Source organism: Mirounga leonina, unplaced genomic scaffold, assembly GCF_011800145.1.
Source record: "Mirounga leonina isolate KUSES-001 unplaced genomic scaffold, KU_Mleo_1.0 Mir_91, whole genome shotgun sequence".
NCBI classification, from domain to species: domain Eukaryota; kingdom Metazoa; phylum Chordata; class Mammalia; order Carnivora; family Phocidae; genus Mirounga; species Mirounga leonina.
The window spans coordinates 2638618-2663288 of record NW_023270839.1 but is presented as its reverse complement, the minus strand read 5'-3'; the positions used below and the strand labels follow the sequence as shown (position 1 = coordinate 2663288).

Below are 24671 nucleotides of genomic sequence, written 5' to 3'. Positions count from 1 at the left end.
TTTCTTTTTTTCTTTTCCTTTTTTTTCCTTCTAATTCCTGAGGGGTGGTTGCTGCTTTTGCTACATGACTTGCCAGCGCCGGAGCCTGCGGTCCAACTGCGCTGCTGCCGGAGCGCTCAGTGCCACCGCCGCCGCCCGCGCCGCCCGCGCCCCGCTCGGCACCCACCGGTCGCCGCCGCCCGCCGCGCCGCTGTCCCGCTCCCGCGCCGCCGCCGCCGCCGCCGCCGCCGTTTCCCCCCCGACGACTGGGTGATGCTGGACATGGGAGATAGGAAAGAGGTGAAAATGATCCCCAAGTCCTCGTTCAGCATCAACAGCCTGGTGCCAGAGGCGGTCCAGAACGACAACCACCACGCGAGCCACGGTCACCACAACAGCCACCACCCCCAGCACCACCACCACCACCACCACCACCACCACCACCCGCCGCCGCCCGCCCCGCAACCGCCGCCGCCACCGCAGCAGCAGCCGCCGCCGCCGCCGCCGCCCCAGGCCCCGCAGCCCCCCCAGGCGCGGGGCGCCCCGGCAGCCGACGACGACAAGGGCCCCCAGCAGCTGCTGCTCCCGCCGCCGCCGCCGCCGCCGCCGCCGGCCGCCGCCCTGGACGGGGCCAAAGCGGACGGGCTGGGCGGCAAGGGCGAGCCGGGCGGCGGGCCCGGGGAGCTGGCGCCCGTCGGGCCGGACGAGAAAGAGAAGGGCGCCGGCGCCGGGGGGGAGGAGAAGAAGGGGGCGGGCGAGGGCGGCAAGGACGGGGAGGGGGGCAAGGAGGGCGAGAAGAAGAACGGCAAGTACGAGAAGCCGCCGTTCAGCTACAACGCGCTCATCATGATGGCCATCCGGCAGAGCCCGGAGAAGCGGCTCACGCTCAACGGCATCTACGAGTTCATCATGAAGAACTTCCCCTACTACCGCGAGAACAAGCAGGGCTGGCAGAACTCCATCCGCCACAACCTGTCCCTCAACAAGTGCTTCGTGAAGGTGCCCCGCCACTACGACGACCCGGGCAAGGGCAACTACTGGATGCTGGACCCGTCGAGCGACGACGTGTTCATCGGCGGCACCACTGGCAAGCTGCGGCGCCGTTCGACCACGTCGCGGGCCAAGCTGGCCTTCAAGCGCGGGGCGCGCCTCACCTCCACCGGCCTCACCTTCATGGACCGCGCCGGCTCCCTCTACTGGCCCATGTCGCCCTTCCTGTCCCTGCACCACCCCCGCGCCAGCAGCACTTTGAGTTACAACGGCACCACGTCGGCCTACCCTAGCCACCCCATGCCCTACAGCTCCGTGTTGACTCAGAACTCGCTGGGCAACAACCACTCCTTCTCCACGGCCAACGGCCTGAGCGTGGACCGGCTGGTCAACGGGGAGATCCCGTACGCCACGCACCACCTCACGGCCGCCGCGCTCGCTGCCTCGGTGCCCTGCGGCCTGTCGGTGCCCTGCTCCGGGACCTACTCCCTCAACCCTTGCTCGGTCAACCTGCTTGCGGGCCAGACCAGTTACTTTTTCCCCCACGTCCCGCACCCGTCAATGACTTCGCAGAGCAGCACGTCCATGAGCGCCCGGGCCGCGTCGTCCTCCACATCTCCGCAGGCCCCCTCGACCCTGCCCTGTGAGTCTTTAAGACCCTCTTTGCCAAGTTTCACGACGGGACTGTCCGGGGGACTGTCTGATTATTTCACACATCAAAATCAGGGGTCTTCTTCCAACCCTTTAATACATTAACATCCCTGGGACCAGACTGTAAGTGAACGTTTTACACACATTTGCATTGTAAATGATAATTAAAAAATAAGTCCAGGTATTTTTTATTAAGCCCCCCCCCCCATTTCTGTACGTTTGTTCAGTCTTTAGGATTGTTTATTATTCTAACAAGGTGTGGAGTGTCAGCGAGGTGCAATGTGGGGAGAATACATTGTAGAATATAAGGTTTGGAAGTCAAAATTATAGTAGAATGTGTATCTAAATAGTGACTGCTTTGCCATTTCATTCAAACCTGACGAGTCTATCTCTAAGAGCCGCCAGATTTCCATGTGTGCAGTATTATAAGTTATCATGGATCTTTATGGTGGACGCAGACCTTGAGAACAACCTAAATTATGGGGAGAGTTTTAAAATGTTAAACTGTAATTTGTATTTAAGAAGCATTCGTAGTAAAGGTGCCCAAGAAATTATTTTGGCCATTTATTGTTTTGTCCTTTTCTTTTAAAAAACTGTTTTTTTCTTTTGTTTACTTTTAGACCAAAGATTGGGTTCTAAAATGCACTTGGTATGCTAAGTATTAAAAAAAAAAAACAAAAAAAAAAAAACAAAAAAAAAGGAAAGTTGTTTCAGTTGGCAGCACTGCCCATTCAAATGAATCGGAAGGGGACAAAATTAATGATTGCCTTCAGTTTGTGTTGTGTATATTTTGATGTATGTGGTCACTAACAGGTCACTTTTATTTTTTCTAAATGTAGTGAAATGTTAATACCTATTGTACTTATAGGTAAACCTTGCAAATATGTAACCTGTGTTGCGCAAATGCCGCAAAAATTTGAGTGATTGTTAATGTTGTCTTAAAATTTCTTGATTGTGATACTGTGGTCATATGCCCGTGTTTGTCACTTACAAAAATGTTTACTATGAACACACAGAAATAAAAAATAGGCTAAATTCATATATATCTTGATACTTTTGTCTCTTTTATTAAATAGAGCTAATTTTTAAAAGACCATTAAAGTTCTAGGGAATTTAAAGGCTTTTTCAGCCAACTAAAATTAACTGCTCCTTTCATTTGAATTGAGACTTTAAAAATTAAAATAGTATTTTTTTTCCATTGTGGAATCAAATTTTACAAGGAGCAGGCTATTTAATAAACACTAGCTTTAAAGAAAGTATAGGCTTTTCAGCTGATATCTTCATGTTTCTGTAGATATACAGCAAAAAAAAATGATAATTTTATGTGCATAGCTATTTACCTTGTGTTTATTTTCAAATCAGTTGATAGAATGCTTTTTATATATTTTGTTTCAGGTATCTTGTTTATAGCATTTGGCAAATTATAAATAAATATATGTATATGGTTAGATAGAAGTGAATATAATGCACACATATGTAATATATATATATATATATATATAGAGACACACAGAGCCCTTCAGTTCAGGTACAATTTGCGCTATGAATGCTGCAAATATTTTTGTTTAAATATTTGTATTTATACTTTCTAAGTCAGCATTTATTTTTGTGGCTGTTTACCCACAATGAAAGAGTTCTAATAAAGATGTGCTGAAGTTGCAATATAGATTTGCTGAAGTGATCACCTGTTGTAATGACTTGCAGATCAATGTTTATATTTTATTTTTCATTATAACAACTTAAAATTCTAGATGTTCAGAAGAAGTAAAATGCCTCTCTCTCCTTTTCTTTCATTTTTACAACATAGAGGTATTTATTTGATTCCCTTTTAAATGTCTGTATAATTTAATCTAGAGATTTGTTCCTTTTGCTTACAGTCATAATTTTGTTTTAACTTACAGTATACATATGCATGCATATATATGCATATATATCAATCTGAAACAAAATGAAAACATTTTTTGAATTGTTTCAGCATCCCAATTGCTATGGGTCCAGAAAATAATTAGAAAACCTAAGTAAAAGGTTTAGTAACTAATTGGATCCTGTGGAGAGTCTATGGAGGACAAGTTGTTCATTTGTTACAATTGTATAGTCTGAAATGTGTTCTGCAGTAATGCAATAAGCTGGCTACTTCTTACAATGGGCCCAATGAAAAATAATCTGTCCCCAAGATGTTATCGGCAAACACTTAGAGAGTTGCTCAGGGAAAAAGAAAAAAAGAAAAAGCTTAGGAGAGAAGCAAGCTGACTCAAATAGATTGAAATAGAAATGCAGAATAGTTAATACTAGGACATAAGGATGGGTGGGTTGTGGAAGGGAGAGAGAGAGGAAGAGAGAGACAGAGAGAAGAAAGGGAAAGAGGATCTTTGGTGGGGAGAGAGCATCTCCCACTACCAAAAAGAAATAAAGAAAGAAAGAGGACAGAGAATGCTATCTAAGAAAGATAGAAAGATAAAGTCCAGGAAAATTAAAAGAGCTGGAACCAAATATACACAAATGGGAAACTGACTAAAATAGACCAAGATAGCTAGTTTAATTATCTCCTTTAAGTAGACTGGACATGATTTTATTTTCTTAGTAAGAGAGCAGTTTCACCAGAGGTCCAACTTTCTTGAAATGTAACAGTTCTTCAGAATGAAGCATGAAAGAAAATTCCACAAATTGTTTTAGAAGCCAAATTTATGATTGATATTAAAAATAGTAATAGAGTCCAAGTGAATGGGGTTAGGCAAGGGAAATCCCCATTACATATTTGTGAACAAAAACAGCTCAAAGAAAACATGTGTTTAGACTGAAAAAGGTGATGATGTATTGTTTGCTTTTACCATGGATTTTATTTGTGGAATGAGAATGTATTGGCACAGAAGAAATAGTCTTTTGCCTACCAAAAGTTTAAAAGTTGAACTCTTGTATTGTGGTAAAAGGGACATAGAGAAGAAAGAATTCCCCCATGAGGTTTTTTTTTTTTTTTTTTTTTTTTTTTTTTTTGGCCATATTAAATAAGTATATTTTTTTGTGATAAATGTTTATTTGCATGATTGAGAAATCGAATTTCAATGGCAAACTCCATAATTTGAGGTAAAGCATAAAATTGACTTCTTTGAACTCATAGGACCTAAGGACTGGAGTGGAAGTTCTATTTGGATACATCTCCAAGTTACATATATAATGGATGTGACTAGAAGTAAGAATAGCTAGTTGAATACCCATACAAGATAGGGAGGAGGATATACAGAGAGAGAAATTTGTGAAGGCCTCCTGAAGCCTAATATGAACATTTCATTTATCTCAATCTGTCCCATCATCTCTCAAGTTATCTTTTTCAAAGGCATACAGTGTTCTAGGATAGCATCTAATAGACTTTTTTTGCAACAAATTGGTCATAATGTTGTGTTGATATTTGTTGTCACCAACCTTTGCCAGTTAAAATTAGCTCATGCCAGAAAAACACTTCAAAACTTTTTGAAGTTTTTCTTCTTTCATACTTATAATTATTTTTAATGAGATGAAGGTTGCTCTTTTTGAGATTTTGGAGCTGAAAATGATCATCATAACTTAAAACTTGAAATCCCAAACTGCAGTTTATCTCCAGGTTTAAAGTATTTCACTTGAATGTGTCTGATACAAAGTTAATACAGATTATTAATATATAAAATATTGAGAAAATAATTTAAACTAGAGCAGTAAGAGAAATCTTCCAAATATGTTTCTCCAACTTGTTACAAAATTGGAAGTCCTGTGAACATGAAGTCCAGAACTAACAAGTTTCAATACAAGTATCTTTATGGCAATGGAAGATTTCATGTGGTTTATATGACTTGCATAAAATCAAGTGTAGAGAGACCAAAAAAATGAGTCTTGTAGAGTATTGATATAATTGTCTATATTTAGGTTGGTGGATATTTCACCCAAAGAGGTGGATAAATTGAATATATTTAGATGTGGTTTTTACAGTGTTTCATACAACATTGTTGAGGAATTTGCTTGTGTTGAAATAATTTTGCTTCTGAGAATTTAATTTTATAAATATCTAAAGTGGCTAGTTGTGTTTGGAACTAAATGCCTGCTGGAGAAATAGGCTAACAAAGGGTGAAGGTGAAGATCATTAGAGGTTTTAGAGCTGGCTGAGACGGGTTGCTGGGGTTGTATAACTGTGCCTAGAGGGCGGGGTTCCTGTACATTCCTACTTCACCAGATAACCTGCCCCCAACACCACTCCAGCTTCTGCCAGACAGATGGAACTCTCCAACGTGAAAATCTGCGCAGCCATTCCAACAAGCGGGGTAGGTGAAATTTGAATTAAAATTCTTCCCTCCCCCCCCCCCCACTTGAAGCCAATTGAGGCCAGATCCTGTAGATATGGAAAGAATAGGGGTCATCTAGATTTTCCTTTCTCGAGTACACACGTCTGCATTCTTCCTAAGAACTACCTACCTGTAAGAGTTCAAAGGGGCTTTCATTCTCGATTTTCTTTTGCGTGTTTCTCTTTTGCGTGTTCTCATCCCAATCATTCCCTTTTCCCTACCCTCCCTCTAGGGCCTCCCCTCCCTCCAACCACCAGCAGTTAAAATAATCCACCTCTTAGTTTTTGGCCCCCAAATCGACCTTTTCCCCATTCTGGCGGTCAGTTCGACTGGACCATGTCCTGAGGATGTAGGCCAAAGTGGCTCCGGGGAATATATGATGTAATGTTGTGTTTGAGTCTCTTTTCTCCCTTCCGATTTCTATTTGTTTTTTCCCTTCATCCAAGACTCCGCCTGGTGTTGGCCGAAGGATGCCGAAGAAAAAGCTTTAAGGACTGGGACGCTCTTACCCCAAGATTGGTAAGTGCAAGTGCTTTTCGGAGGGAGGAGAGCTATGCCAGATTGCTTTTGACTAAGGCTTAAACCGCGACTTTGACGTCCGGGGCTAAAGTGCTCCTCTTTTTTTTTTTTTTTGAAAAATTTCCTTAGCGGGCGCGCTATCAACAGAAGTAGCAGAAAGAATGCATGATTTTTCCACGTCGGCAGAAAGTCACCGTGGATCCCTAAGTAAAGAGGATGAAGACATGGCAAAGAGGGGTGAAGAGCAAACGAGTCGAATTTATGCGTAGGAGGGGATAGTGGGAGACTGAAATAGGTCCCAAAGTGCAGAGTAATTCAATTCGTGGAAATAAGATTTCTGAGTCTTGCCGCAGCTTCCAGAATACCCTAACGGACCTTTCTTAACGTTCAAACTCTCACGCATTTGTTCTCCCTATTTGAGACAAAGCTCTTTGCTCCAGAGCCAAGGACTTGTCTAATTCTAAAGTTCTTTTTTCTTTTCTTCTTCTCTACCCCCGACACTTTTTTTTTTTTTTTTTTGTAGTACGCCCCTCCTCCCCCTATTTTCACACTAACTTTGCCAACCTCTCCCAGATCTGGCCCTCCGCCCCCAGCTCCTTGGCCTAGGTCAGGCGAGGGTCCCCGCGGGATTTAGCGGAACTGCTCCAGGTACAGTGCGGCTGGACCGCGGTGGGAGGCTACTCCTCCGCCCGTTCGGAGGACTCGGGAAAAGCGCACCGTTCTGGGCTTGACTTTGTCCCTGATGGGAATATCCCAGTTCCCCGGCTTTGGGACTCTCAGGCAAATAATTGATTCTTAATGCACACTTAGGAGACGGCGGTGTAAGCTCGAGAGCCTGGCTGTCCCGAGAGTGCCTGAAGCGCGCCAGACGCACGCTAGCTTCACCCGAAGCGAATTTGGGGCCCTCGCCGCGATTTCCTATTAGCCTGCCCGGCGCCTCAGGGACTCCCGGGTGAAGCTGGAGAAGGGCACGGTGGCGCGGCAGGGACCCAGCGGCGTTGTTTTCTCGGCCTTTGGAATCGAGTAGAAAGCGATTTAGGCTGCTGAGTCGGGGCGGCGCTGGCGGCGGGTAGCGGGGTAGGAGAGGCGCTTCGGGAAGTGGCGGCGGAGATGCCGGCGGACTCGAAGCCCGACGCTGAGCAGGGAGCAACAAGGTGAGGGCGCTCTTGCCCAGGACAAGGAGAGCTTTGCGTTTGGTAGCGCGCACTGGCTGATGCCAGGAAGATCGACTCCACAGCCTTCCTTGGCTGGCGCGCTTCCCCACCTTTTTTCTTTTTATTCTTGTTTTTCCCCCACCCCTCTCCCCCTGAAAGTGGTTTCTTTTTGTTTACCTGGTGCGGTTTCAGATCTCAGCACTTATCTGCTAGTTGATAAAACTGTTTTCTCTGTAATAGACATCTTTTCTCTTTTCCACTCCCTCCCCCTGTTCTATTTCGCTTTCTACCCCATTTTCCTTCCTGTCCAAGCCTGTGGGCCAAGGTGAAGGGTTCTTAAAGGAAAAGAGCTGGCCATGGGATAGGAGTTACCTTAATACTACGGGTGGCCCTGTGTTGGAGACAGGGTGGCCGGGGATTTGGGTGGGCAGAGAGCATCCCGCGGGCGCGGGAGATTCTCTGGCGGTGGTTCAGCCTTGGAAAGAGGAAGGGGAGAAAAGGACAGGCAAAAGAGAGCTCGTCCACTTCCGACTGCCCCCATCCCCCCTCATAAGACCCAATTTCGGTGCTTAACTCCATCCTCACCTGGCCTTCTATCAAAACGTGAGGTAGGCAGAAACCTTGAAATTGTCATCAGAAAATGCATTTAAAATAATATCAAATAACTCTCAAAATTGTGTCTGTGGGGGTGAGAAGGGAGATAAAACGCCCCACGTCCTTTTGGTGGTCTGTTGCTTAACCCGTATGATCCTCTCCCCTGATCTTTGGCCTTGCGGAAAAGCTGCACGGGAGGAAAGCATATTGCACGTTGCGAGATTTGGGGATTCGTGTCCGAATGAAATAAAGTGTTCCGTTGCCAGACATGTTTGGTTATGCATTTTCGCCTTAGGTTGAATTTTCCTACAGGGCTAGCACTCCCTGAATTGGGTTGTCTTCTTCAGTTTTATCCTCCCCCCCCCTTTTGTTCCCCTTAGTGTCTCATTCTGTGAATCAGAACACGTTTAAAGTGCAAACGTATCTTACTCCACGTCTGTAGGGCAGACGTTGATGCCGTTGATTGGGCAGAAACACCAAAAACTAGCGGTGTTAGGGAGAGTTGTTTCTCGGTTCTTTCATTTTCTCACTGCTCTGAAATGTAATGACCTGATCATTGTTGTTTGGAGTTAAATTATCTGTTAAATTAACCCTAAACAATAACTGATGATATTTTCCATTGGGGTCTGGCTGCTCCTGGATGGGAAAGAGAGGAGTCAGAGAATGCTTGGTCACCTAATAATATAATCAAAACCCATGTTTAGGTGCTATTATGTAAGAAAGATCACTTTCAAAGAAGCTGAATTTCATAACTAAGAAATTCTTTTAAAGGCCTGTGCCCCAGAAGGACCACAGTAATTCAAGGATGAATGTAAATAAGGATCTTTGTTGATTAAGAAAAAAAAACACGAACACCGTATTTTCATTACTCTTCAGAACCTAAATACTCAAAATCATCATACACTGGTTCTTGCTAATCTAAATTAATTCTGCCCTCCAAGGATAGTCTGAAAAAGGAAATTTAATGTTAAGCAAAATCTGAACCATTCTAGATATGGATTTCTAGAAATCCAAGGCATATTTATTTCTTTCAGTCAGACACTGTTTTGCAATCATTGTATGAAACAGTTTTGGAATAACGCAGATGCTTTTTCCCCCTTTCTTGTTTCAGACTGCTTGTATATGCAGGCATAGGTGTGAGCGCTTCAGGGTATATTGAAGAAATTACATTTTTCTTATTCATTTTAACAAAAGGACCAAAAAAATCTTTAAACCCAAAGTATCATAGTAGTTGAGAAAAAAATCTTTAAAAATAGTAAGCACTATTGTGTTTCCTATTAAAATGTGCTGAATAATGAGAGGCTATGATAAAGGTTGGAAATTCAGAACAAGGAAAAGGAGATAATATTATTATTTGATACTTTTATAATTTTTATAATTAATAATGTTTTAGAGTTTGACAAAGCTTTCTTAGAAAAAGTGGAGTACTTCTCCCACCCCTTCAGAAATACTCTAGATGGGCTAACGTAGGATCAGGTAGAACTGGCAGCAAGCAGGGCTTGTTTATTTATTTTCCTAGTAGTAGTAGTAGTAGTAGTAGTAGTAGTAGTAGTAGTAGTAGAGTTGAAAATTTTACTTTTAATTATACATTGCAAGCTCTGATTGCAGGTTGGAAGACTAAAATCGATCATTCTTACATCGATAGTGTTGTCTATTACTGCATTGATTTGTGTTTATTTATGCAGAGGCTTTCAGTTATTTACTTACATATTTCAGCATCTGCCTCTTGATTATTATTGCAGGTTGGTTTTAATGAAAGAGCTTGTACAGGAAACACATTTGACAGATCAATTTTAAGTAAACTTGATAGTGAATTATAGCAACCCAAGGAGTTTACAAAATTACTTATTCGTACTTGCTTTTTAGCAATTAGAAACCTGTTTCTGATTAAAACTTCATGCTACTTGAAAACTTCCATTCTTCTCTTCACATATTGTATTGATGTTTCAATAAAATAGAAAAGCAGATGATTTTATTATCTCAGATATGATAGAGTGAAACCGATGAGTGAGCCTTGTCTTTTTCCTTTGGCATGACTGGATTTTCCTCATAACAATAAGCTGGCCGCTGGGTTTACTAAAGATGTAGATGAAAAATCAAGGGGGAGCAGGATTTGAATATAGAAATGGTATTGTTAAGTTATTGGGGGGGGGATACTCATGCTGAACAGGATATTCCAGAATTCTTCAGTATATATTAAATGCATATATACACTCATCTGTTCTATTATTTAGTATGTATCTGCGATTACACTGTATGAAGATAGGCATTTCTCTTGAACTAATAGCTCACACGTGAATGTTATATATCAGGGCTCATTTGAAGAAATACAACAGCTAAAGACCACGGGGTGTGTCTTTTATAGGTACAGGCAATTGTGGGAGATTGAGATTCATTCGTGTTTGTGCTTATTATCATCACAAAATGTTGAAAGATGACTTGGAAATTGAGAAAACAGGGGTCTAATTTATCGAGGGCTATTTACTCCTCGTTTCATAGGATTTTGCTTGCAGTTTGGAAGGTGAGTCTTTCTTTCCTAGTAATTTGGCAGACATCTACCAATTATGGTTAACAGTCATATTCTTCATCTCTTGCATCCCCTACTCCTGCCACCCCCTCCAGTATTTGAGAGAAATATAGAAAGGAAAAGTAACCGAATTCTTTCTTGAGAACGAAAGGGCCTTGGGAGATGGAAAGGGAATTAATCTCTTCACCCTGGTGAGTTTTCCAGAAACTACTTATCCTCAGCTTCCGCGACGTGAGAGGTGGAGCCTCACGGTCCGGCAGCTGCAGGCAAAAGGTGGCCGAGCCCGGGGACCTCAAGCTTTGCAGAAGGTTGAAAGGAGGGAGAGATTTGAGTTTGTTTATTTGGTTTATTTTATTTTTCTATCCTGTGCCAAGCCCTTGAAGTTAACACAGCGACATAGCCTTTTAAGACCAAGCACTCTTGGCATTCTTTCGAGATTGAGATTCCAGAGCATCGGATGAACAGGATTTATAGCTAAAGCGTGCTCACCCACCCCTCCCTCCGTCTTTTTACGCACGCACCAGCTCGTCCTCACGTGCACGGGGTAGTGGACAGTGTTGACTTGAATTGCTCTCGCTTGCTCCAAGCCTTTCCTGTGAATGAACCCGAAAACACTCGACAGGTCGTGAATAATCGTTTTAATGAGTGTGCAAAGCGTGCGACGGAGTGCACCGAGCTGTCGGGTTAAACAAACAACTTGTACCCTGACCAAATCCGATTGTTAAAGTGCAAAGTGATGTCAGTACCATTTCCATTGCCCTTCGGAAAACCACAGATCTGACACGCGGGAGTCCAATTTTCCCCATTAAAAAAAAAATAACAATATTTTCCAACCGTGTATGTGATCTTCTTTAAAATATTAATCTGAGCCAAAGGAAACCTCATTTGAGAGTCAGAGAAGTAGTCATGTCACTGCTTCAAAAACAAATCGAAAGGGAAAACGAAGAAGAAATCAGAACAAATGTAGTCTCAGAGAGGATTTTTTGATAGCTCACATGTCATTGCTGATCGATATTGTAAAAATCTTACACATATATAAAATTTTATAGCTCACCACAAGCAAATATCAAGGTAAGTGTATCTAACCAACTGGGATTGGTAATTAGCTTCTGTACTAAGACTGAATCTCTGTACCTGTAAAAACTTTCTGTTGAAATTTTAACTAAAATATTTGCTGTTATATATTAGCCTCTGAGAGAATGAAGGGACAAGTAGTTTCCACATTTATGCTCTCAAGGAAAACATTTTGGAGGAAATTAATGGGAAAGGAACCCTGATGGGCCACCATCTAAAACAATAACAAAAAGCACAAGTGAGCTCTTGACGGATCACACACTTTTCCCTTTCTTTGCACAACTGCAGTGGGGAAATATTTTTGTTTCTTTCCATCCAGTTAAACGATCTACTTGGAATCAGCCACATGTTCTCCTTTCCTTGTTCATTCTTTTATCTTCTTTCACAATTCCAAACACCAAATACTACATGAAGAGTAAGAAAATTAAACCTCAAAAGATGTAAAAGAAATCTCTTTTACATATCCCCTCTAAAAATTTTGTGGAGAAATAGGTAAAATGCTTCCCCTGCCAGCACCTCATACACACTCAGGAGTCAAGCAAAATGGCCAAGATGCTCGGAAATCAGTGTATTAGTTCTAAATAAATAGCTTCTTCAACCAGTAACAATATGGGAAGATTAAAGTTTATATTTTCATTGGATTAAGAATCACAGGTTATGTATTTTTCTTTATTAAAGACTGAAAATATATCATGTACTATAGTTTGTAGCAATGAAATGTTAGGGATATGGTACATTTGAATATGGGAGTTCAGAAGCATTTGCTTACTTAACTCCTCCTAGCCATACTGTCCTCTACATATCTTTCTTTCTGACCATCTTTCACATATGAATAGTTAATATACAACCAATTGCAACTAAATGAAATAATCCACCTAAAACATGACTGAGGTGTTTGATGGAGTAAGCAATTTCTATGAAAGTCATTGTAGTTTTGTCTATTATGGTTGCTAGTTTTGATACATCTGTGTTAATTTAGCACCAATTGGATAAAATGAAAGGTATTGAAATTCAGTTTCCATCATCAAAACTTGGAAAAGACAACCAGTAGTTTAGGACTGTGTTTTTGTTGATTTTGACTGTTATCTAGTGAATGTCTGTATCAGAATATCAATTCAGAATATCCTTTATTTTCTAGGAAATTTGACAAAAAATGACTATCAAAAACTAGGGGCTTGCATTTTTTATTGTTTTAAATATTTCTGGGCACACAACAGACTGTGCAGTTATTACCTAAACAGATTTCTTCTCTGTGGGCTGACTGAGTTGAGGAATTTTAGGAGTCACTGAAAGAGCCACATCCATTTCTGTTTTAAATGCACAAACAGCAAAGCTAGAGGGTGCGTCTGTTTTTGTGTGTATATATGTAGTTAAAGAACTACACTATCAAAACATTAATTATATTTGAAAGAGAGCAGAGAGCTTGTTGTGGAGAGAATTGCATTATTGAATTTATATTCCACGGAATCTGTCTGTGGAGAGGGCTGAAATTGTATACCTGTCTTATATGATGCACCCTCTCCAGTGAGGTGCATAACAAGAGCAAAGAGAGGCAAACTTGGAGGGCAGTGAGCTTAGATATTTGGATGTCCTAAGCAAGGGAATCCACGTGCAAATGCAAATCACATGAAGAATAAGCATGGGGTCTTTGTTCTCTGTCAACAAAAGCAAATATAGTATTTTTCCTCTATCAAGCAAATCAAAGAATGATCTTAGCTGAATTTGGAGGAGGGAAAGAGGTTGAGTGACTAAGAATATTTCAATTACCATATTTCTGATCCCCAAGTCCTGTTTATTTCACAGCTGCCAAATTTTATATCCAAAATTTAGACTCTCTTCCTCCCAAATCCTACACTGGTATGAATCATCCCTGATCATTTTTAGTTTTTTGGCTTAATTACCAGTTTTCAGCTTTAAATTACCAATAAACTAATTAATCTGACTAATCTTTCTAAACTTCTGTTGAATAGTATAATAGCTGCAATAACAACAAAAATAAAATAACAAAAACTGCAGCAATAATGACAGAAATAAATTGTTAATAATAATGCCAACAATAATAGCAGAAACAATTTTAAAATAATTTCTCTGGTTGACAGGATGAAGATGGACTCCATTTCAGTCTGAAATGTGTTTCATGGCTACAATCGGGCATTCCTCTGATTTGTTTCACTGGTTAGATGGATGATCCATTCCAGTCCAACTCAAGTGTTCTAATAAAGACTCCCTTGGTCTAATATGGTAGGTCTTTTTAATAGCACTAAGTGCTTTTGTACCCATTCCTCTTCATTGCTATAGGCATGTCCCCCTTGGACACGATTCCCAAGTAAATCAGTCTGGGATGGAGACTGTAAACAGAGGCAGACATGTGAAGGGATTCTTGGGTAGAAAGACCTGGTGCCTTCTGGCTGGTGAATGGGCAAGTTGTCGTATTTGGGAATCATGTTCACAAAGCTGAGGAGTTTCAGAAGGACGAAGTAACTAAGGTTCCTTTGAGTCTAAAGAGAACACTGGCCCTGAGGAACTCATCCCAAAGGGCAAGACACAAAAATCAGGAACTAGGTCCCCCTGATCACCAACTCTTTTGATTCCTTTCTGGATAAAAAGACAGAAAGGGGACAATAAAATGAGGGAAGTAGAAGTGAAAGGAAGAACTCAGGTTGAAGATGTTAATAACTAGTGGTGATCCAGGCAGTAAAGCTAAGCCTGTCTCCTTAGGAGGAGGTAGAGGTGCTTTTGTCAATTGTAAACCTGCCAAGGTTTACTGTCCTACGTGCAAGAACAGCCACCAGTTCCTGAGTCTAGGTTCTAAAGAAATCTATCAGTGAGTTTGTACCTGCAGGGATCTAACTCCTCTCAGCCGAATGTTCTCCCCATCTCCTAAGCCTCTGTCCCTCCTCCCACCCCAAGAAAAAGGAAATGAAAGAAAATAAAAATCAGGTGGGGAGGGAATGAGACTCTGTTTGTCCAGCAGATGTTGGAGTTAAAGCAGGTTGTTTGATAACTGCCTTCATTTGTGAAGGGGAAAGAAAGCTGGTTAGGAGATGAAGGGCAGTTACAGGAGAGGAGAGCAGGACTGAGATAGAAATTCCTCAGCAGCCCAGCAGCTAAGGCCAAATGGAAACAGGCCTTAGTTATAGAAGAACAGACTGGGAGCACGGAAGGGTGACTGTTAAATCTTTAGGCTTTGTTGTGTCTTCCTGCAAATCAATGTAGCCCTGAAAATTTATGAGAAAATAAGATCTGTATGCCTTGTTAAAAAACAAATTACAAAAGAAAAGCATAACTATCAATAGCCAGTTTTGTCTTCTAGAAAACTTTTTTCTTTAGATATTGTCTTCAACTTCACATATGCACACAGTCCATAACTAAACCCAACAGTAGTTGAAGGAAGCAAGGGAGGGGAAAGAAAGGAAGGGCTGGCTTTCCTGCTGGTAGTACCGGGCTTCTATCTCTGCACCTTTCACAGCAGGGAGGCTGAATAATCTTTTTTTCGTTTGTCTAGTTTTTTTTTTTTTTTTCATTTTAAAAAAATATGAAAATATTCCTGTTCATGAGAATATTATTTCACTAAAGATCGACCAAGACTGAGGAACTTTCATTTCTAGGGATAAGTTCACTGAGGTGATGCTCATTCTGCAACGGGAGTAAGGTGACTGGCTGAAACTGTATATCGCTTTGCTCTTCAGTGGTTCCCCAGGCTTTCTCCGTGCACTAATAATAACTAATAACTACTAAGTTCACTTCAGCTCTTCTGGAAGTACAGCTCTGCAACTTGAAATCAAACTGGAGCTTTCCATATAAAATCCAGTTCTAATTAAAATAATATTTTAAGGAAAATATTCTGTTATTGTAATTTTTATTTGAATTTTTCCTTTGATTCAGAGACAAGTGTCATTTGTTTCAGGAAGAAAATTAAAAGAAATCAATATTTCCAGTAAAAGTGCCCTCAATCTTGTTACATACACCCCCAAAGTATGGCTTTTAAGAATTTATTTTCAAACACTTTGGCTTTAATTGTATATAACTGAGAACCTCTGAGTCATTGGAGACATGCCTAACTAAAAGACACTAAATTAATACTTTTATAATGGGAATATTTGACAGAAAGTAAAGATACAACAAAAGCAGTTATTTCACAAAGTAGTAAAAGTCATGCAGACATTTGCGTGCACTCAGTTTATGCACTTATTTAACAAAATTAATAGGCTTCTATATACCAATATCTTGAAAAATCTTTAACCAACATAAACCAGATATTCAAATGTTTATGCATTTATATACACATATATATACATTATATATGCCATGTTGCATATAGTTCAAATATGTATGTTCATTTCTTATAGAAACTAAGAACTAAGCAAATACTAGCATTTGTAACTTTTTACCACCAGTAATTGGGGTTTCTGATCTGTAAACAATGAAGGAAAGCCAGAACCACTACATTCTGCTTAGACTGTATTAAGAAGCAAATATAGGTTTCTTTCTGTCTTGGGCTGTTGCAAGAATAAGGAATTTAGGGATGAGTGGAATTGTGATCTATATGTTTTCAATAAACCAAGATGTGGTAATTTCATTCTTTAAACATTAACATCCTACTATTAAGGAAAAGACATAAACAGTTTCAAAGACAGTGGAAGTAAGCGCAAGTCAAGTGATATTTTGAAAGGAATGGTTTCAAATGATGCTAATATTTTTTTCCAACAAAGAACTTTTCAAGGCCGATACAGCCAGCTCTGTTGCACAAGTGGCAAAGCAAATATTTTAGAAATGGGCTGTGGGGGGACTTCATGGACTGACACACTTTGAATATTTATGAAGAGTAATATTCCTTTGAAGAGGGTCAGGATTGTCTATCATGCTCCTTAAAAATGGGGAACAGGTAGAGGTGGAGATTTGGGGGAGGAAAAGTTCAAGCATCCTAACTATTGCTAATGGTGAAAGAATATGACCTGTGTAGAACAGGAAAGTTTTTCATGCCATGAGAGAAGCTGCAAAAGTCTATTGGTCCTGTCATGTTTAGTCTCTTTTAGGTACACATTTCAAAAACATAGCCTTTCCACTAGGCTCTCATCCGCAGTTACGGCTCACAGACAGCAACCAGTTTGTATTAAAGTGTAGTCCAATGCATCAATCCAGTTTGGAAAACAGTGGACAGGAAAAATAAAGGTACAGATTTATCAATGAAATTCTCATTGGCAGTTGGAGAATAGGAAAGAGGGAGGCTTCAAAACAGGGTGGTGGGAGGAGAGTAATATTCTTTAGGTGAGTTTTGGGAAGATGCTAAGTAAAATGTTCAGAAATTGGGATTAATCGAGCAGTTTAAATACAAATCTGCCGGAAATCATGCTCTGTGCGAATGAAAATGAAGGAATTTATGCATATTCTAATTTTCCTTCTTTGGCTGCTATTTTGGAGGAAGAGACTTCTTTTGCTGATGGTGGGACTTTTTTGTTCCGCACAGGAAATGTGTAAATGAACACAAATGTTATTTTTTTTTCCTCCTTTCCATTTCTCTCCTCCCACCCTCCCTCCTCCCCCTTTCAACAATTATAACTTGTTAGGGTCCTCAGTTCTGTGGCCACAGATCCCAAGGTTTCTCCCCATTTCCAGGACGCCAGAGGGCAGGCAGTGCAGGGAAGGGGAGTTAGGCTTCCTCTGGGTCCCTAGACTTTGGGAAATTAACCTACAGCTTCCATTCCATTTTTGGACATTCAAAGACAGCAGAAAGTGAGAAGTCCTACGTTTAATGTGATGAAAATTCATCTCAAAAGCTATTTCCTCTCACGACTGAATTCTCAGTGAAACTGAACTGAGGAGAGCTTAAAAGTGATCTCATAAACCAAGTTATGGAGATCTATTGACCTTCAGCACGGAGTCGAGCTTTTCCCTCTCACGCCTTTGGGAACAAACAGTACTGGTGCATTTTAATTATATTAAGACCAGCAAGAAACTCTTGGTTGGCCTATTCTGATGTAAGCCGCCTAATGCTGCGATGAAGTGAAGTGGAACGCTGTGGTGGTTGTGTGTCTCGTGGCATATATAAGGGACTCCCGAGATGGTTCAATGAGGTGCGTGGGGTGAAGGTAGGGGCGGGGGCGATTCTGTCCACGGGGAGGGAAAGAGGGAGCGGGAGACCGAGAGCTTGAGAGAGAGAAGAGGTGCTCTCTTTCCTCCGGGTCCCGCATTGGCAGGCCACGCTGAGAGCTCCAGAATTAATTCGGGGACGGGGAAGACATAGTGAGACTCCGAGTTCCTATCTTCTTTTCTACCCTCTGGATGAAAGCCCCGGAGCCAACGTTATTCTTAACAATTTAATTTGAAAAGAGCCCCGTGGTGCACTCCCCACTCCCCCCGCCCCCGGCTCCCTCAGCCGCTCACACAGCGCCGCCCCAGCCCCGGCTTCCGCAGAGGCCAGAGCGCCTCTGCCCGCCGCACTCGCAGCCCCGCCGAACCCGGCCGGGGCCTCCGCGAAGGAGGGCGGCGAGAACGAAGCCCCTCCCCCCGGCCCCCAACCCCCCGCCCCAACCCTAACACGAGCCCCTTCCTCCCACGCATTTTCAGGGCCCCCATCGGAACCGCGGTGCCCCAGAGTGCCTGCTTTCTAACGTTCCGTCCGCCAGGACCCCGTCCCGCCTCCCACTTCAGTCTTCCTCTCTCAGGAGGGGGCGCCGCTCGGCCAGCGCCGGGCCGGTCGGCACGCCGCTCGCGTGACTCGAGGCCGAGCGCCCGTTCCCCTCCCCGTTCGGGTGTGGGGGGTGCGGAGTCGCCTAGGAAAAGGCTGCCAGAGGAGCGCGGCCCCTTCCCTGCCCAACTCACGTCAAGCTTACAGCCACATTTAGGAACCTCTTCGGGAAAGCTCAAAAATCCCCATTTTGCAGAAAGCCTGCTATGATGTGATGGGACCCCGTGGTCAGAGAAGCCCTGAGAGGCTTCGCACGACCTCGGTTCTAGAGTCAAACCCTGCTCAGGGCAATTTCTCCCGCGCACTCCGCATCGTGCACTTCCGGTCTTCCTGTGGCGCCCTGACCGGCTCCCACCCCCGCACTTCCGCCGAATCACGTGGCTGAGGCGTATATGGAGAGCCTTTTTGAATGCCTTTCTGTAGCTGCTGGGGCGTTCACCCGCCTTCCGTCATTTCTCTTTATTCTGAATTTCCTTTAATTTCGTCGCTCCCCCCCACCCCCGCCACCCCGTGGGGAGTGGAGTGGAGGAGGGCCAGAGGTTGAGAGAAAAGGCCCATTGAAGATAACCGTTTTTTTGTCTTTTCAGAGCACCTGCCCCTTTCTGAATTCCCTGGAGGAATTCACATCGGCAACTAAGACTCAGGCATCTTTGTTTTACCCCAGGGCCTACACTGGTATCTGTACTTAGTAGGCATGCAATAAATGTTGAAAGAATTACTGAGTATGCTGCTTCTTTGGGCACAGGTGGTTAGGGTTAGTGAAGAGCCTCAGAAATCAGCTGACCTCTGACTTGGGTTTTGTTGAAGAGTGTTGAGAGGTTGATAGATAAATGATTTTTACAGGCATTTTGATTTTTTTTTATTTATTTTTTTTAAGGGACTTCCCCAAACCAGTGAAAGGAAATCTCTTAGAGTTGTTGAAAATGTTTTCTCGGACTTACTCGTGTGTATGAAGTAAAATGCTGCGATTTTTAGAATTTGGGGGTGTATCAGCCCTTCTGTGGTTTTTCCTTTCCATTTTGCTTTCTTTTACTTTCTATGATGAGAGGTCAAGATCTTATGAAGTTAATCTCTTGTACCCAATTTGAGGCAGTAACTAATTTCTCTTTTGCTTTCCTGCTGTGTCATAATTTAACCCTTGGAAGCCTTAATTGACTTCTGCGTTGTGTCTTCTGTATCATTCAGCTGTTCTTGTTCTTTACAAAAACATTTGTTTTTAAATGCACTAAGAACTTTAGAAACAGGAGAGAAATTTTATAGTTGTGAAGTTGTGAGACTGAATTCGGTCAGTCAGCATATATTAAATGAATGTTCTACTAAGCACCGGTTGTGTAACCCATAGATTAGCCCCTAGAGTATTTAATGTCCCACTTTCATTGACTATAAAATAGTGAAAATATCTAACGAATGTTAGTAACCATGAACGGAATTTGAAAGGTTACAACTGCTAATCAAATTTAAAGCATATTTATTAGCATCATTATTAAGAGGCATCTGAGGGATACAAATAAGACCTGTTCTTATCCTCTGGGAACTTACAGTCTAGTTGAGCATAAATAATGTGAACATAAATTGATAGAAATAACTACCAAGCAATATTCAGTGTCTGGCATACTGAAAACATTCAGTAAACAATTGGTCACGTATTAACTTGCAGTCACGCCATTCTTCTAACAGAAATATGATATTGATAAGAAATAAAGGAAGGATAAATGAGGAAAACTTTCATGGAGGAAATGAGTTTGTCCTTTATGTGCCACATAGGAAGATGAGCATATGCAAGATGTTTGTGTTTGAGGGGGTAAAGGTGATATAAAAGGAGAATGAGAAAGGTGTTTGGTGAGATGGAGTTCGGTGGTAATTTGTAGGAAACCTTAAAGACCACGGTAGAGGAGTTTGTATTTGATAACAGAAGTGATAGAGACCTATTGTGACCCTATGTGCAGAGGATGACTTTATTAAAATTGAGATTTATATTTAGAATGATTCTAGTTAGCAACTGAGTATAGTGAAAATTGAGGTAGAAAGTAGGAAAACAGATTCTGGTGCAGTTCTGGAATGGGATACTACTACAGACACAGAGCTATGACAAGGCCCTTTCTCCCCAGTTTTTATACAGTGGGAATTACATTGAAATGATAAGATCAACAATGAGCCTTGAATGGAGCAAGAGCCTTGAACGGAGCAAGAGTACCCCTGAAATCCAGTACTACTCCTTTATTTCTTCATTGTTGGTGGTACTAGGAGATATTAGGTGTTGACTGATGGAAACTAATATCACGATATCTTCATCACCAGTTAAGCTCAAGATACCTTTCTCAGAGCATCTTTACTCATTATTCAACTGTAGTGGTTCTTAACTGTCTCAACTGGGTGTGATTTTGACACCCTACCACCCTCCCTGCCTCCACCTCAGGAACATTTGGCAATGTCTGGAGACATTTTTAGTTTTAACAACTAGGAGGCCACTACTGGCTTCTAGCAAGTAGGAGCCAGGGATAGATATTGCTAAACATGTTACAATGCATGGGAGAGCCCTCCACAGCAACACATTATCTAGTCCAAAATGTCAATAGGGCTGAGGTTGAGAAACCGTCAGGTATGGGAATGAAGCATGAGCTCTAACTCTGAAAGCTACACAATGAGTCCCAGAACCTAACTTCTATTATATAACAACTTCAATTGGCAAAATGTTTTATTTGTTTGGTGAGTCCAGTGTACCTCTGAAAATAGCAGTGGCTCTGTCTAGCCCTGAGGCCTTAGAAACAGGAAAATCAGAAGGGTACCTGCTTGGATTTTCTACTTTTTATAAAATGGAGTTAGAAATCTTCCTTAAGGATTTGTCATCTAAATGTTATTTATTAAATTGATAAAATGTGCCTTTGGAGTTGCTTAGCAACTTATGGAAAGCTTGCTTTTTAGAAGTTCATTTGTTTGTTTAAAACTAGGGTAGGTTGCATATTATTAGCTACATTACATAAATCAACAAAGAAATGTACACTGAAAATGGAATAAGATGTTTCAACACATTTTGTGCTCTCCGTGTCTGGCAATTAAAACACTCTAATTGTCTGGTAGAATTGCATGAAGTATTTGACAAACATTATTTATGTATGAAACTTCAACATAATATTGAGTATGTAAGAGAACCAAAGGGGAAAAATTAAGCAGGTTTGTCATAAAGTATGTGTTTATCTTAACCTTTCTTCTTCAAAAATCTTACCTACTAAGTACTTTTATCAGACACTAATTATACTCTTTCAGAAAAGAATTTCTCCCAACACCCTTCAGTGCCTGCACCCTTTAATCATATCTCATTACATCTACCTAATCCATATCTTTTTCACATTGCCAGGGCTCATTAACAGTTTTAAAAGCCAATCTTGGACATTATTATTCCTTGTAATCGAGATGAAAATAATGCCAATAATATTTTATTTCTAAAATGTAATGGATCATTTAAAATTTGTTCTGAAGCCATTTTTACTTTAAATATTAATGAGAAATTAACTTTCAAACATGCATTAAGCTAGCAGGAATGGTGAGATGTGTCTGAAAACCCTGAAGCACCTTTTCGAAGGAGAAGTTATTTTTATAAGCTGTTTTAACAGTGGATCATCAGTCACTTTGAAGGGAAGTGATCCTTGATTAACAGTTGGCTGATATTGTGCTTCCACAGATGTGTAGCAGCAATACAGGTGCTACCTGTGAAACAGGACAGGTAATTCTCAAGATCTGAGCATCTTCTCTTTTTTTTTAAAGATTTTATTTATTTATTTGAGAGAGAGAGAGAGTGAGAGAGAGCATGAGAAGGGAGAGGGTCAGAGGGAGAAGCAGATCCCCACTGAGCTGGGAGCTGGATGCTGGCTGGATCCCTCCTGGGACTCTGGGATCATGACAGTTGCTTAATCAACCGAAGCCACCCAGGCGCCCCTGAGCATCTTCTTTGTCTGACTGAAAATGTAAAAAAGTTTGAATGGGCCTTCATTTTTGTGTATTGCCCCATTTAATTGTTGTAGACAAGACAAACCAAATGCCCCACTCAAATAATGAACTATACATGGACATCATATTTCCCATATATTTAAAGAAAATATTGTAAGTATGGGTAGTCCTTTATTCTTTTTGATATCGCATTTTTAGAAAAGGAAACCTGGATCAAATTTGCAGTTACATAGAGCCTCTTGATAATTACTTTTTAGGACTTGAAAGTCAAATCCTGCCTCTTGAGATATAGCTACATATGACTAATTCATTATTCTCAAAAATGGAAGCTTCATCCACCATTATAAGTGAGTTTGAGATTCTTTCTTGAAAATTATCATTAAGAGTTTTAGGAAAAGGGGTGCCTGGGTGGCTCAGTCGGTTAGGCGTGTGCCTTCGGCTCAGGTCATGATCCCAGGGTCCTGGGATCCAGCCTGGCATCGGACTCCTGGCTCAGCGGGGAGTCTGCTTCTCCCTCTCCTCTGCTGCTGCCTTGTTCTCTCTCTCTCTCTCTCTCTCTCTCTGTCAAATAAATAGATGAAATCTTTAAAAAAAGTTTTAGGAAAAGCTTTATGGTCCATTATTTATTTATTGTGCATATACTATTAAGCTATAGTGTTTGGAAAAAGAAACACAAACCCAAAGTCATTGTTCCAAAAAAAACAGCTTTTGTACAAGTACCTCAAGCTGTTATCCAGTAGTAATGGAGATGCAATAAAGCTTTCATTCAGCTTTGATTTTTTTTCATTTATTAGTTCTGCCAGACAGTAATTAGCTCTTATTTAGGACGTTTTATTAGATACTTTTTTATTTTTTTCTCTGGAATATATATTTTTTCTTTTAGAGTTTTATGTTTCTTTTGATTTCTCTCCACTAATATGGTTTAGCTTGTTGTTGACTACAGTAAACTGTTAAGAACAAAGTGAAACCATGATAGTTGGTGAGTTTGGTGTGCTGTGTCTTATTTTTTATAGTTGCTAAAGATAGAGTAAGATAATTAGAATTTTAGGATCCCTCATATTTTAAAAAATACTCTTGACCTTTTTTTTAAAAATTCTTTAAAATTTTTTATTCATAATTTTTGGGGAGGGTAACCTTGTGTATGCGCAATTATACACAACAATTTTTCATGTGTTTTCTTTTTTGCTTTACTGAAACAGTTTGTGTATTCAGATCTGACCAAACTTTTACAGTGACACCATAGACAATGCTTACTTTAATGGAATTTCCCTCATTTTATTATCAGTTAAATTAGTTCTACTAATAAAAATAAAATTTGGTGAATGTAACAACATGCTATAATAGTACAAGAATTTAAAGAATTACAAATATGGTATTAATATAGTTTAAAAATTTTTGCTTTTGTAACTTAATGTTTATCTGTCTGTTTATCTCTTATTATTAAGAAGTTTTGCCTTTTCTGTATTGATCATTTATTTGCTTGTCCTTTTCATGTTGTTATTTTCAGAGGTTTCTCATTGGCCAGTACAGTGAAGGTTGATGGCATGATCATTCACTTCACATCAAAGGATATCTACTCATCAATGTGCTGTTGTCAGTCAGAGGTTTCCAAGTATGTTCTCCAACTCAAAGAAAAGTAGCTGGATCCAGGCAGAGACGTGTCTGGGAACTCCATAACTATGCATGCTGTGTCTCCAGAGAAAGCTGCTTCGGCATTCTTCCTGGTTTTTGTTTTTGGAATACTTTTCCCTACAGTATTCTCCGGATTCTAAACTACTAGAATAGTTCCTAAGTTCATCCAGATCTTTCCCATGTCTGAATTCTTTTTTTTTTTTTTTTTAAAGATTTTATTTATTTAGTTGACAGAGAGAGAGGGAGAGAGCACAACGGGGGGAGTGGGAGAGGGAGAAGCAGGGAGCCCGATGCAGGGCTCGATCCCAGGACCCTGACATCATGACCTGAGAGGAAGGCAGTCGCTTAGCCAACTGAGCCACCCAGGCGCCTCCCGCCCCATGTTTGAATTCTTGGTCCTCTTCCTACCCCCTGGCTCACAGATAAAAGAGAAACAACAGTAAAGGAATAAAAATTGTTTGTTTCTGTCTGACTGAATCATTCCAGTCTTGAAGCACCCTGGTGGTTTAATAAACCTTGTTATTGCATTTATTATCTCCCACACACTTGTTTGTGGGAAAGTGCTCCCTTGGCATTCGCCTAGTTGGAAAAAGGAACACCAGGACTGTAGC

General features: G+C 41.2%; 1 protein-coding gene and 1 long non-coding RNA gene across 2 annotated transcripts; both read left to right on the top strand.

Moving 5' to 3' along the window:
* Nucleotides 1-252: 252 nt before the first annotated feature.
* On the top strand, nucleotides 253-2288 carry FOXG1 (forkhead box G1). Its single transcript, XM_034994083.1, has one exon. The coding sequence runs from the start codon at nucleotides 253-255 to the stop codon at nucleotides 1723-1725; it is 1473 nt and encodes a 490-aa protein (XP_034849974.1). The 3' UTR covers nucleotides 1726-2288.
* Nucleotides 2289-5837: 3549 nt separating this feature from the next.
* On the top strand, nucleotides 5838-24023 carry LOC118003401. The gene is made up of 3 exons (XR_004677331.1): nucleotides 5838-5906; nucleotides 6374-6446; nucleotides 23936-24023. It is a non-coding gene; the product is annotated as an uncharacterized LOC118003401 (long non-coding RNA).
* The last annotated feature ends 648 nt before the right edge of the window (nucleotides 24024-24671 follow it).